A 13,971-nucleotide genomic window follows, 5' to 3' on the forward strand; every position below is an offset into this window, starting at 1 on the left:
AGACTTGGCTGGGTGAGGAGGAATGGAAGGAAAAAGAGAGGCAGAGGAGGTCTAAGAGAGAGAGGGCGGAAGATTGTGAGCTTGAGTTGGGGTAAGAAATGGCGGGTAGAAGGTTTGGTAAAGAAGAATGGTAGGAAATGTAAGCAAAGTGAGCTGAAGACAGGAGGAGAGTGGCGCAGCGGTTTAAGGCACTGCATCTCAGTGCTTGGGGCGTCACTACAGACACCCTGGTTTGATTCCAGTCTGTATCACAACCGGCCGTGATTGTGAGTCCCATAGGGCGGCGCACAATTGGCCCAGCGTCGTCCGGTGTAGGCCGTCATTGTAAATAAGAATTTGTTCTTAACTGACTTGCCTAGTTAAATAAAGGTTGTTGTTTTTTAAGGGGGGGTGACGTATCGGAGGTGGTAGGTGTGGTGAAGTACTCTGAGTCAGCGGGTCAGGATAAAGATGAGTCTGTGACAGTAGGAGTGAAGTTTGTGGAAAAAGTGGATCCTTGCCTTTTGGCTGATCCATTTGTGGTTTCAAGATGGGTGAAAAAAAGCGTTGGGTATAGTGGAATCGGTGAGGGTAACCAGAAGTGGTCTAGTGATAATCGTTTGTGTTTCTGTTGGGCAGAGGGAGAAGGCGTTCAGAGTTAAACAAATGGGGTAAAGAATTGTGAATTGTTTCGCTCTCAAGAAAAGGGCGCTATTGAAAGGAGTGAGAACTGGGGTAGCAGTTAATGTAAAAGTGGACCAACTGAAGGGGAAGATTCCCGGTGTTTGTGATGCTCATCGTTTGGTGCGACGCAAACAGGGTGGGGAAACAGAAGTCATTGTCTGTTCTTTTACATTTTGAAGTTGAGTCTTTGCCTGACAAAGTGAAGTTAGGATATATAAATTATCCTGTACGAGCTTATGTGCCGAACACATTATGATGTTACAGGTGTCAAACTTATGGGCACGTGGCAGCAGTATGTAGGAGAGAGATTCCAAGGTGTGAGAAGTGTGCAGAAGGGCATGAAACTAAGGAGTGTAATGTAGTGGTATGTGCTAATTGTAGGGGTGGCCATGGGGCTGGGGATCAGACATGTCCAGTGCGAGAGAAGCAGGTTGAGGTTTCCAGGGTAAGAGTAGAGAAGAAGTTGTCATATGCTGAGCTGAGGCAGTGAAGAAAGTAGGGGGGGAGTGGTGAGAGTAGTAGATTTGTACCAGTACAGAGGGATAGGCCAACAAGTGATATATGTTTCAGTAAGATTGGATTTTTAGCGTTTATAGCAATGGTTATTAATTGTACTGTAGGGATGGAACGTGTTGAAGAAAATTGAGGTTGTGGTGGCAGCTGCAGAGAGATATAAGTTTTGGGACACTGTAAAGTCCATGGAGAATAAGAGCACTTCCTCCCAGTTGCCCACTGCACTGAGGCTAGGAAACACTATCACCACCGATAAATCTACAATAATCGAGAATTTCAACAAGCATTTTGCTACGGCTGGCCATGCTTTCCATCTGGCTACCACTACCCCGGCCACCAACTCTGCACCCTCCGCTGAAACTTGCCCATGCCCCCCCCGCTTCTCCTTCACACAAATTCAGACAGCTGACGTTTTGAAAGAGCTGCAAAATCTGGACCCCTACAAATCATCTGGGCTAGACAATCTGGACCCTTTCTTTCTAAAACTAGCCGCCTAAATTGTCGCAACCCCTATTACTAGTCTGTTCAACCTCTCTTTCATAACGTCTGAGATCCCCAGAGATTGGAAAGCTGCCGCGGTCATCCCCCTCTTCAAAGGGGGTGACACTCTAGATCCAAACTGCTACAGACCTATATCCATCCTGCCCTGCCTTTCGAAAGTATTTGAAAGCCAAGTTAACAAACAGATCACCGACCATTTCGAATACCACCGTACCTTCTCCGCTATGCAATCCGGTTTCCGAGCTGGTCATGGGTGCACTTCATCTACGCTCAAGGTCCTAAACGATATTATAACCGCGATTGATAATAGACAGTACTGTGCAGCCGTCTTCATCGACCTGGCCAAGGCTTTCGACTCTGTCAACCACCGCATTCTTATTGGCAGACTAAATAGCCTTGATTTCTCAAATGACTGCCTCGCCTGGTTCACCAACTACTTCTCAGATAGAGTTCAGTGTGTCAAATCGGAGGGCCTGTTGTCTGGACCTATGGCAGTCTCTATGGGGGTGCCACAGGGTTCAATTCTTGGGCCGACACTTTTCTCCGTGTATATCAATGATGTCGCTCTTGCTGCTGGTGACTCTCAGATCCACCTCTATGCAGACGACACCATTTTGTATACATCTGGCCCTTCATTGGACACTGTGTTAACAAACCTCCAAACGAGCTTCAATGCCATACAACACTCCTTCAGTAGCCTCCAACTGCTCTTAAACACTAGTAAAACTAAATGCATGCTTTTCAATCGAACGCTGCTGGCACCCGCCCACCCGACTAGAATCACCACTCTTGACGGGTCTGACCTAGAGTATGTGGACAACTACAAATACCTAGGTGTCTGGTTAGACTGTAAACTCTCCTTCCAGACTCACATAAAGAATCTCCAATCCAAAGTTAAATCTAGAATCGGCTTCCTATTTCGCAACAAAGCCTCCTTCACTCATGCTGCCAAACATGCCCTCGTAAAACTGACTATCCTACCGATCCTTGACTTCGGCGATGTCATTTACAAAATAGCCTCCAACACTCTACTCAGCAAATTGGATGTAGTCTATCACAGTGCCATCCGTTTTGTCTCCAAAGCCCCATACGCTACCCACCACTGTGACCTGTACGCTCTTGTTGGCTGGTCCTCACTACATGTTCGTCGTCAAACCCACTGGCTCCAGGCCATCTATAAATCACTGCTAGGCAAATCCCCGCCTTATCTTAGCTCATTGGTCACCATAGCAGCACCCACCCGTAGTCTGCGCTCCAGCAGGTATATCTCACTGGTCATCCCCAAAGCCAACACCTCCTTTGGCCGCCATTCCTTCCAGTTCTCTGCTGCCAATGACTGGAACGAATTGCAAAAATCTCTGAAGCTGGAGACTCTTATCTCCCTCAATAACTTTAAGCATCAGTTGTCAGAGCACCTTACCGATCACTGCACCTGTACACAGCCCATCTGAAATTAGCCCACCCAACTACCTCATCCCTATATTGTTATTTATTTTGCTCTTTTGCACCCCAGTATCTCTATTTGCACATAATCTCTTGCACATCTAGCATTCCAGTGTTAATACTATTGTAATTATTTTGCACTATAGCCTATTTATTGCCTTACCTCCATAACTTGCTACATTTGCACACACTGTATATATATTTTCTGTTGTATTTTTGACTTTGTTTTTTACCCCATATGTAACTCTGTGTTGTTTTTATCGCACTGCTTTGCTTTATCTTGGCCAGGTCGCAGTTGTAAATGAGAACTTGTTCTCAACTGGCTTACCTGGTTAAATAAAGGTGAAATAAATAAAAAAAAATATATATATTTGGGTGTGTGAGACTTGACATCAGAAGAGTTACCGGGAGTGTTAAGTGGTGATGTCCCATCATTTCAGGTTGAGGGCATGAGGTAGAAGTGAGTATATTTAAATAGTGGAGAAGGGTGGTCTTAATTATTATTAATAATTTTGTATTTGTGAGTGTAGTGTTAGATGGTAGGGTTTTTCTTTATTTTCTTTTATTTTTCAGGCAAAATATAAGGGAGTTGTACTCCAGTCTAGTAGGTGGCGGTATTGCAACAAATTGGATGCCAACCGCCATTAAACCTCAACGAAGAAGAACATTCCTCCTCTGTGTTCTGCAGTGTTTGTTGCGTTGCATGACACGACATTGTGTGTTACTAGCCTTATCAAGTTTTGCACGACACCTTCTGTCTAGTATCTCTTCGGTTCCTCCAAGGATCTCCTGGGGGTTGCCATCCCCACAGCAGCCTAACTACCACGGCCTGACGATGTCTACCTGGGACGCTAAACTGAATTCTAGAGTCCACCCCTCCCGGATCCTTCATTTGCAGCCTTCGGCTTCATCCGGTCCATTCTCATTCCCTTCCTGAATACTTCTCACAATGATTACATTTCGTCAATAAATATTCTAAACTAATTTCAATGTCTGGTCCTTAAACGCGTCAAATAAAAAACTTATCACAGCCGAATTGGATTTAAATTACATTTCTTAATGTGCTCTCAGGTTACTCCAGACTACAATCTAAATAATCCAAGTTTCAGACTACAGCTTCATTTGGAATACAACATTTTACACCGGCGTTGACTACACAAATACACTGAAAAAAATATAAATGCAACATGTAAAGTGTTGATCCCATGTTTCATGAGCTGAAATAAACAATCCCAGAAATGTTCCATATGCACAAAAAAGCTTATTTCTCAGTTGTTCAGTATACATTGAAATCATGCAAAAAATATAACAAAAGAACTAACATCTGTCAAGGTGAGACAAAACCTTATCAGTATACAATACATTTATGTTCTGGAGACAAAATTATATTTATTACAAAACAAATCCTACACTGTAAGAGGTTACAGTGTATGAATTTGACAGTAGTTTACAGGCAGCTCAGTGGCAAGTAAAATTCGGTATTTCATATTACAGTACACCTACTGTATCAAAGCAAGTACTGTATAATGACACACAAGACAATACCCTACAATTGACTGTATTATACTGTAGAAAAGTAAATGCTACCGTAATCAGAATGAATGAATGGATTGGTGCAAGCAGGTTGGTTGCTAAGTAGAGTGTTTACAGCATATTAATGAATATTTGGTGGCACTTTTAGAGGCATTAACAATGGCTTCGAAACTGGCAGCGACCACAGGGCAAAACTAGACCAAAAGGACATGGCAAAATGCTCAACCATTTAAGGTTAAAGACTGGCTATAACCGCATAAAAGTTAAATTGGTACAGCATTCTCACTCATGGGTGCAACAAATATAGCTTCTTACAACTCACGCTTCAAAATACCTTGCACCCACTAGTGGTAAAAAGGCTTTACAAAGATACGGTACGGTACTGTATTAGGTGTGGTTGAATTACAGTACCATTCAAAATACAGCAATTATTTCCCTACCCACAACATTTTCCCACATTGCACTGTCATTTACAGTATGCTGCAGTAAAACATTTCAAAGTATTTTACTGTTGATAATACCCCAAATTACTGTATAAATAGATCATGTAATAAAATGGACTAACTCCTAATAAACAAATGAGCATAACCACCATCCTTTGCACACAAGTAGAAAAGACAAAGCCTTGTTGTTCATTGTCAGAACACAAAATAACTACAACCCACAATCCCTCTCTGTATTCAGCTTTGACCCAGTACTGACCAGATGCTTGTCATTCTCTGATATACAGTATTTTTTATTATTATATTATAATATCAACACATATTCAATATATATGTTCAGTATATTCAATAGTATATTCAATATTCAATCATTTAATGCGTTGGTTAAAGTGTCTAAAAACATAAGGGTTGTTACAAGTTAGCCATCTATTTGGCTCAAGTATACATTATATTGTTGGGACTTCATTATTCTGATATTAGACTCCTAATGAATTGGAATGTGAGGAAGTAACATTGTAAGACTTGTCATAAGCATGTATGAGACCCTTAAAGGAGTAGTCCAGCCAAATGACAAATTAACATATTTGTTTGCTTATTGACAGCAGTCTATGGGACAAGGAGAGATTGCTATCCATTTTTACATTTAACATTTTAGTCATTTAGCAGACGTTCTTATCCAGAGCGACTTACAGTTAGTGAGTACATACCTTTTTCATACTGGCCCCCCGTGGGAAACGAACCCACAACCCTAGCGTTGCAAGCGCCATGCTCTACCAACTGAGCTACACAGGACTGTGTTTTTTTAATAACTTTGTCACTGCCAGTAATATTAGTATTTTCTAACCAAAAGTCAATGTTCCCCAAAGTACCATCCTTTAGATTCCATGTTCCAAATCATCTCAAGCGAACTTCAAACCAAGTACTTGAGCAACCCTTTCAGAGACTTTGAAATTATTTGGGCATGAAATACAGGCCCTGCAGAAAATATACACTGAGTGTACAAAACATTAGAAACACATTTCTAATTATTGAGTTGCACCCCCTTTTGCCCTCAGAACAGCCTCAATTCGTTGGGGCATGGACTCTACAAGGTGTCGAAAGCGTTCCACAGGGATGCTGGTCCATGTTGACTCCAATGCGTCCCACAGTTGTGTCAAGTTGGCTGGGTGTCCTGTGGGTGGTGGACCGTTCTTGATACAGATGGAAAACTGTTGAGTGTGGAAAAACCCAGCAGCTTTGCAGTTCTTGACACAAACCGGTGTGCCTGGCACCTACTACCATACCCCATTCAAAGGCTCTTAAACCTTTTGTCTTGCCCATTCACCCTCTGAATGGCACACACAATCCATGTCTCAATTGTCTCAAGGCTTAAACATTCCTTCTTTAACCTGTCTCCTCTCCTTCATCTACACTGATTGAAGTGGATTTAACAGGTGACATCAATAAGGGATCATAGCTTTCACCTGGATTCACCTGGTCAGTCTATGTCACGGAAAGATCAGGTGTTCCTAATGTTTTGATTATTGTCTACAGTTTGGTTATGTACGCTCATCTCCACCAGGGTGTAGTATTGTTCTGTGTTATGAAATAGTAGGTTTTCTCTCCAGACCAGGGTTGTTCAGCACTGTTCGACAGTACCCATCAAATAACAACAGAAAATGATATAGAGTTGTATATAAATATTTATTGCAGGTTTAGGGGGGGAGCTATGTATGTACATGCGATTACAACAGAATACAATATAAATGTACTAAATAAATATTCCCGTGTGGATCCAACAGCTTGTAACCAAGCGTTATAGCACGAAGACGACAGTGGTACAAGTTCACTTAACAAACAGGTTTTAACTGAGCAGCGTTCGCTAAGAGCAGTGAGACGTTGGGCCAATAGGTTTGCTGTCATGCAGAAGTCACTGTAGCATTCCTGTAGTGTAACTGGATCCAGCAGAATTGTGTTACGAATTAGCTGGGTTTTATTCACCAGGAAACCAACTGGAGGAAAAACAGACTGAAACAGGGCGGGACTAAGCTGAACTTGTCCGATAAGAAATGTTTATTTCCGTTGCAAAAGTTTTCCAGTACAAAATGCGGTGTGCACTATTAAAATTATGTGACGCATTTACGTTTGGGAGAACTTTGAATTTACATTTCGTTATAATAGGCAAGATCAAGTATTACACCTTCATTACCAAACGCTGTAGCATTTTGGATGTAAGTTGATTAATTGGCACAAAGCAATTTTTGGAAGTGCTTTGCCACATGCTATAGCAGTTTTACAAAACGTATACATCAAAGATAAACTTCAGTTTGTTTTTGTACAGACATAAAGCATGTTTGACTGAAAGGAGACCAAATACAGGCGAGACACTGTTTCTTCAGGGGGTGTATCCTCATGATGCTACACAAGTGGTAGCGAATGTATGTAAGGTGCACCTATGTAGCTATTTCTCCTGCTCAACACTTCAAATTCACATCCTTTGTATAATCTATAAGGCCCCAGAATTAACGGTATAATTATCTGTGCACTGTGCTTCATATGGAAGTTACATTATACACTTCCAGATGACCAGCACTCGGAAATACTCGGCCCACTACTTGACAAGAATGACCCAGGTGCAGGATTCAGACGAAAGAGAACTCCAGTCTAGCATAATGGAACAGGTGACAATATCATCAATTAGTTGTTTACAAAAATGGGCTGGTTAAATCAGTCCCACGTTCTCGTACAAACCAGTCTAAATCCGATTGTTGTCTAATTAATTCAGTGTAAATTCCCTCACGGCAGTAAGGATGTACTTAATGTATTGAAGAGTGTGACAAAACGCGCACAAATGCAAACTGAGCAAATGTACAAGCAAATAGTGCCGACTAAACATTTCTCTACATTGCGGATAAAGTGACTTTAAGCTGCATAATTGCACAACTAACAACACAACTTTGTAATTCAACAAATACTTTGTTTGGAATGCTTTAACAGACCGTAGTGTCATGTTTTTCTTTTGACATAACCACAGGGCAACTTGTGCAAAAAAGGTTTTCTCCACCCTTATCTTTAAAACCCAGTTTACTTTTGAGCCGTGAATACAAAACATATAGTGTATCATTTTGATTATCATGCACTTTTCTCTGACCCATTGTCTTCAAAATCCCAGGGGCAAACGTCAACCCTTTTAGCAGTGCTTACGGGTTGTTTGTAATTAGAACTCAGAGAGTTGTTTTCTTTCGCTGGAGAAGTCTGTGCTACGCTGGCATGTGCGTCCTGTACCTCCCACGGGCACGCCTCCGCCCTCTTGATCTCCGACGCCTCCGGGTCTCTCATCGAGCTCCTCCGTCTCCCGGATGTTGGCACGGTGACCGGACCACCCTCTGATGACTGGCTGACACGTCGTCTTTCCGAGGGCCTGCTGGAGGAGCTCTCCTTGCTCTTTGACCTGTGCTGCTTCTCTTCCTCCCTGTCCCTTCCTCCTTTCTCTCTCTCACCCCTCTCTCCCCTTTCTTTGGAGGAGCACGAGCCTTTTCGTTTCCGCTTGGAGTGAGGGGTGGGGCTGGAGCAGGTCTTCTCCTGGCTGGGGGAGGGCGGGGCTAGGGCTTCATTGTAGTCCCAGGGACAGATGTCCACCATCAGGGTGGGCGGCTGTAGCAGACTCCCCGTGGATTTGGAGTAGTCTGAGTGGAGGATCTTGGGCTTCCCATCAGTGGGTGTGACGCTCTTCTTATGTCTGATCCTCTCTGGGGAGATGGAATCTGAATCGCCTCCCAACACTGGCTGCTCCTCAAAGGCCCAGGGGCACACCTCCGGTTTGAGTGGGAGCGGAGATCTGGGAGACCTGGGCTTCCTTGTTTCTCTGGCCTCATCTCGTTCACCCCCCTTGTCTTTGGAGCGCTGTCGGCCTGCCGGCGATTGCCCCGCGGCCCTCTGCTGCTTCTGTTGGGAGCGACTGCCCTTGGTGCTAACCGTGCCACCACCACCACCACCACCATCAACCCTGTGGACCGTGGTGGTCTCTCCTGGAGCAATGGACACATGCTTCTGGGACCTTCCTTCTGAGGGGGTTGGGGGGTCCTCCACATCCCAAGAGCACACCTCAGAGAGGTCATACAGGTTTCTCCCCGGCTCTGTATTGATGGACGGCTGGCTGCCACTCACCTGCTGCTTCATGATGCCCATCTTGGCCATGGGCGTCCTGGAGTACTCTACCGACTGGCTGATGATCATCTTAGGATAACACTCCATCTCGTCCACCTCAGACAGCATCCTCCCATCGCGCCCCTTGAGTCCCTTCTTGCTGGCATCCTCCGCGCTATTGGTCTTGTTGGTGAGCCCAGGCATCTTCTCTTTGGCACTGGTGATGACACTCAGCGACTTCTGCATGATGGACGTCCTCAGCTGAATGGGCTTTTTGTCCACTGTGAAGTTGTGCGCGCTGGCCGACTTGCAGACCAAGGGTACTGACTCGGCCAGTTCCACCTTTGGGGCAGGCTCTGGTGACTTCTTAACCTGCCTCCTAATGAGAGATCCCAGCAAGGAACCCTCGCCGGTGGCCATTTTGTCCCCACCAGAGCCCACTCCGCCGGCAGTTTCCTCAGCTTGGTCACAAACGTGGTCGTAGCTGTGTGACTTCTTCAGGCCCAGAACCTTGTTCTTCAGAGAGTCTTCCCTGGACTTGTGACCTGAGTGGGACGAGTCGAAGGGGTTCCGTCGAAGGGTGCTGCGGTTGCTCCCGTGCTCGCTACCGACACGTTCCTCGCGGCTGCCATAGCTGCCATGCCGGTGCAAGGTCTCTGGGATCTCAGTGATGCGCCTCATGAGAGAGCGGCCCAGGCCTTTCTTGGAGCTGCGCTTCTTCTGCAGGTGTGGGTTGTTGGCCAGCATCTTCTTGCGCTTGTAGACCTCCAGTTGGGCGTAAAGCTTCTTGAGCTCGTCCTACAATGGTGACAGAGGGATGGGTTGGGAGAGATAGAGAGAAGGAAGTGGATGAGAAAACATATTGCTTGTTCAATGCGAGTTTTTTGTTGTTGTTGCTCTAGAGACATATTCTGACATCATAGACACTAAACTAACCATGGTCCATTTCCTTGACAGACTAGAACGTTGCCACAAGGTAGCGACTTCCCACAGGGTTCAGTGTTGGGGCCAATCCTGTTTTTAATCTACATGCTCTCACTCACCCAACTCCTCAGACATTACAACATCAACTTTCACTGCTTTGCTGATACTCAAGTATACATCAAAACCAAACCGGACACCATCGCCATTTTATCAAATCTAGACAGCTGCATATTTATTTGTAATGAAAAGCGCTATACAAATTACATTTGTATCACAAATTATTTACAATTCCAAATGTTCCCAAACAAAACAGCAAATGGGTGCTTCATCTAACCAGTCTCTACACTGTAAGGTGAAAATCTTGCCGCCGTACTGGATGGCAGCCGCTTTGCAAGCCGACCCAACTTAGCTATTTTGTTTGATTCCTTTGTCATTTATTTAACTTTATTTTCTCTAAATGTATCCGATATAATTTCTTACAACCGACAATAACTTTTTAAACATCAGATCAGCAGTTACTTACCACAATTCATGCTTCAACTTTGACTCATCTGCCCTGGACTCTTTCTGTAATTCCGACCCAATTTTCAGGCTACCCAAGAGGAAACGCCGACGTTACAAAGGCAAGAGAGGGGGGATCCTGGTGGGATTAAGGAGAAGGGAGGACCGGCCACCTCTTCCCTCCATTCTACTGGCCAATCACTTGATAATAAGATGGATGACCTCCGATCGCGGATTTGCTACCAACGGGACTCTCGAAACGGCAATATTCTCATCTTTTCTGAAGCATGGCTCTCGGACAAGTAACCCCCATGGCTATCCAACTAGATGGATTCTCCATTCACCGGGCAGACAGGACAGTGAAGTCGGGGAAATTGAGGGGGGGGGGGGGTGGGTTTGCCTCTTCATCAACAACCACTGGTGTGCTGACATGAGCGCGGTGGAAGTGTCAACCCATTGTTCACCCGTCTTGGAATACCTGATGGTCAAATGCCAACCCTTCTAACTCCCGAGGGAGTTTTCAGCTGTTATCGTGACTGTTGTATACATTCCACCTCAGGACAAGAAAAATAACAAGCTGGCACTTAACGAACTGTACGAGGCTATAAACAAGCAAGAAAACCTACATCCAGAGGCTGGCTTTCCTTGTTGCCGTCGACTTAAATTCTGCGTCATTAAGACGTGATGCCCAACTTCCATCAACACATCTCCCTCTCCACTAGGGGCGATAAAGTCCTAGACCACTGTTATTCTACCCACAAGCAAACATACAAGGCCCTCCTTCGTCCGCCATTCGGCAAATCAGATCATGACTCCGTACTCCTGCTTCCTGTTTACAAGCAGAAGCTCAAAACAGCAATTACCAGTGACTCGCTCCGTTGAGAAATGGTCTCCAGAATCACAGATGATGCTACAGGACTGCTTTGCTAGTGCCATCTAGAATATGTTTCGGGACTCCACCGATAACGTCGACGAGCTAACCACCTCCATCACCGGCTTCATTAGGAAATGCATCAGCGATATTGTCTCCACAGTTAATGTTCGCTACTTCCCCAATCAAAAGCCCTGGATGTGGCATGTGGCAGGGGCTACAGTCCATTACGGATTACAAATGAAGACACAGCCGTGATCTGCAATGGAGCAGGTTGAGAACTTCAAGTTCCTGTGTCCAAATCACTAAGAATTAAAATGGCCCACACACATGTGCACAGTCATGAAGAAGGCACGACAGCGCCTATTCCCCCACAGGAGGTTGAAAAGGTTTGGCATGGGCCCTCAAATGTCTACAGCTGTACCATTGAGAGCATCTTGACTGGCTGCATCACCGCTTGGTACGGCAATAGCACCGCCCTCGAACGCATGGCGCTACAGAGGGTGGCACGGACAGCCCAGTACATCACTGGGGCTGAGCTCCCTGCGCTCCCTGCCATCCAGGACCTCTATAAAGGTAGGCCCGGAAAATCGTTAGACTCCAACCACACAAGCCATAGGCTGTTCTCTCTGCTTCTGCACGGCAAGCGGTACCAGTGCATCAAATCTGACACAAACAGGCTCCTGAACAGTTTCTATCTCCATGCCATGAGACTGCTAAATAGCTACAGTTGGAAGTCTGGATCGGAAGTTTACATACACTTTAGCCAAATACATTTAAACTCAGTTTTTCACAATTCCTGACATTTAATCCTAGTAAAAATTCCTTGTTTTAGGTCAGTTAGGATCACCACTCAATTTTAAGAATGTGAAATGTCAGAATAATAGTAGAGAGAATTATTTATTTCAGCTTTGATTTATTTCATCACATTCCCAGTGGGTCAGAAGTTTACATACACTCAATTAGTATTTGGTAGCATTGCCTTTAAATTGTTTAACTTGGGTCAAACGTGTCGGGTAGCCTTCCACAAGCTTCCCACAATACGTTGGGTGAATTTTGGCCCATTCCTCCTGACAGAGCTGGTGTAACTGAGTCAGGTTTGTAGGCCTCCTTGCTCGCACACACCTTTTCAGTTCTGCCCACAAATTGTCTATATTTTCTGGATTTTTTTTCTCATTTTGTCTGTCATAGTTGATGTGTACCTATGATTAAAATTACAGGCCTCTCTCATCTTTTTAAGTGGGAGAACATGCACAATTGGTGGCTGACTAAATACTTTTTTTCCCCACTGTACACTGACTCTACACACACCCACTCACATACAATCGTCATATACGCTGCTGCTACTCTGTTTATCATATATCCTGATGCCTAGTCACCTTACCCCTATACATATCTACCTCTATCACTCCAGTATCCCTGCACATTGTAAATATGGTATTTGAACTTACTCTGTATATAGTATGCTTACTTACTTTATCGTGTTCTTCTTATTTTTATATCTTGTGTGTTTTTGTTCTACCTTGTTATTTTTAGCATTACATTGTTATTGATTACTGCATTGTTGGGGTTAGAGGTTGCAAGAAAGGCATTTCACTGTACTTGTGCACGTGACATGAAAACTTGAAACTTGAGTTGCCCTCCAACTTTGTGGTGCTTGTGATACTTGGAACAGGGCTGACTTAGCGCTGGGCTTGTGAGGGAGAAGGTGAGGGATAATGTGAGGGAGAAGGTGGATCAGGAGGCTGTGGAAGTCTTTCACCCATTTAAAACTTTTAAAACTTTTACAAACCCCCAAAAAACCTAATTAAATTTACAGAACAGAGAAAGAAAGGGAGGGACCCTGCTCACCCGTATGTCCTCGGGGTCCAGGCTGTGTTCGCTCCAGGCTGAGGTGATGCTGCTGTTGAGGTAGGACCCGGAGCGGCCCATGTCCAGCTCCTCTTCATAGGCTTCAGTGGCAATGTCATCACTCGCCTGGATCCCTGTGGACAGAAACTAACGAGAGGGGGAAACAACAGACAGATTTATATTTATTTAAAATGTTCTGGTGCACTTTTCCACAGTGCGTGTCTTTTGTGAGATGAAAATGTCGCCCACAGACAAGATTGACGTTTTCTACTTCTGAGGTTTCTAACTAAGACTTGAGAAATGAACTGTTTATTCCCCACTCAGCGGGAGTGTTTAAAATGTTCTCCACAGGACTGAAGAGATGAAATACCCAGAGGTTCAATTACAGTACGAAGCTGTTTAATGTACTGGTTATGTATTCAGTGAAAGGAGGGAGAGCAGGTTTACCTTTGGTACAAGCAGCAGCCCCAAAGTCACAGTCACGGTGAGGTGTGTGTGAGCGAAGACCAACATGAGCATCCAGTCAGGGTGCCAATGAGGAGCGAGAGTGAACCTGCAGATAAAGACCAACATTTATATTTACATTTTTTTTTTCATACTGGC

At 44.5% G+C, this 13,971-nt stretch overlaps 1 protein-coding gene across 1 annotated transcript in view; it reads right to left on the reverse strand.

Moving 5' to 3' along the window:
- Window positions 1-8,207: 8,207 nt before the first annotated feature.
- Window positions 8,208-13,971, reverse strand: part of LOC311146520 (metabotropic glycine receptor-like) — a gene marked incomplete at both ends in the record, with an annotated part of 105,037 nt that continues 99,273 nt past the window's right edge. The window contains 3 exons of the mRNA XM_084183037.1: window positions 8,208-10,019; window positions 13,369-13,515; window positions 13,816-13,921. Of these exons, the coding sequence (XP_084039163.1) occupies window positions 8,208-10,019; window positions 13,369-13,515; window positions 13,816-13,921 (2,065 nt within the window). The remainder of the gene's footprint in view (window positions 10,020-13,368; window positions 13,516-13,815; window positions 13,922-13,971) is intronic.

The sequence above is a fragment of the Coregonus lavaretus genome (genome assembly GCF_964263955.1).
Source record: "Coregonus lavaretus genome assembly, chromosome: 19".
NCBI classification, from domain to species: domain Eukaryota; kingdom Metazoa; phylum Chordata; class Actinopteri; order Salmoniformes; family Salmonidae; genus Coregonus; species Coregonus lavaretus.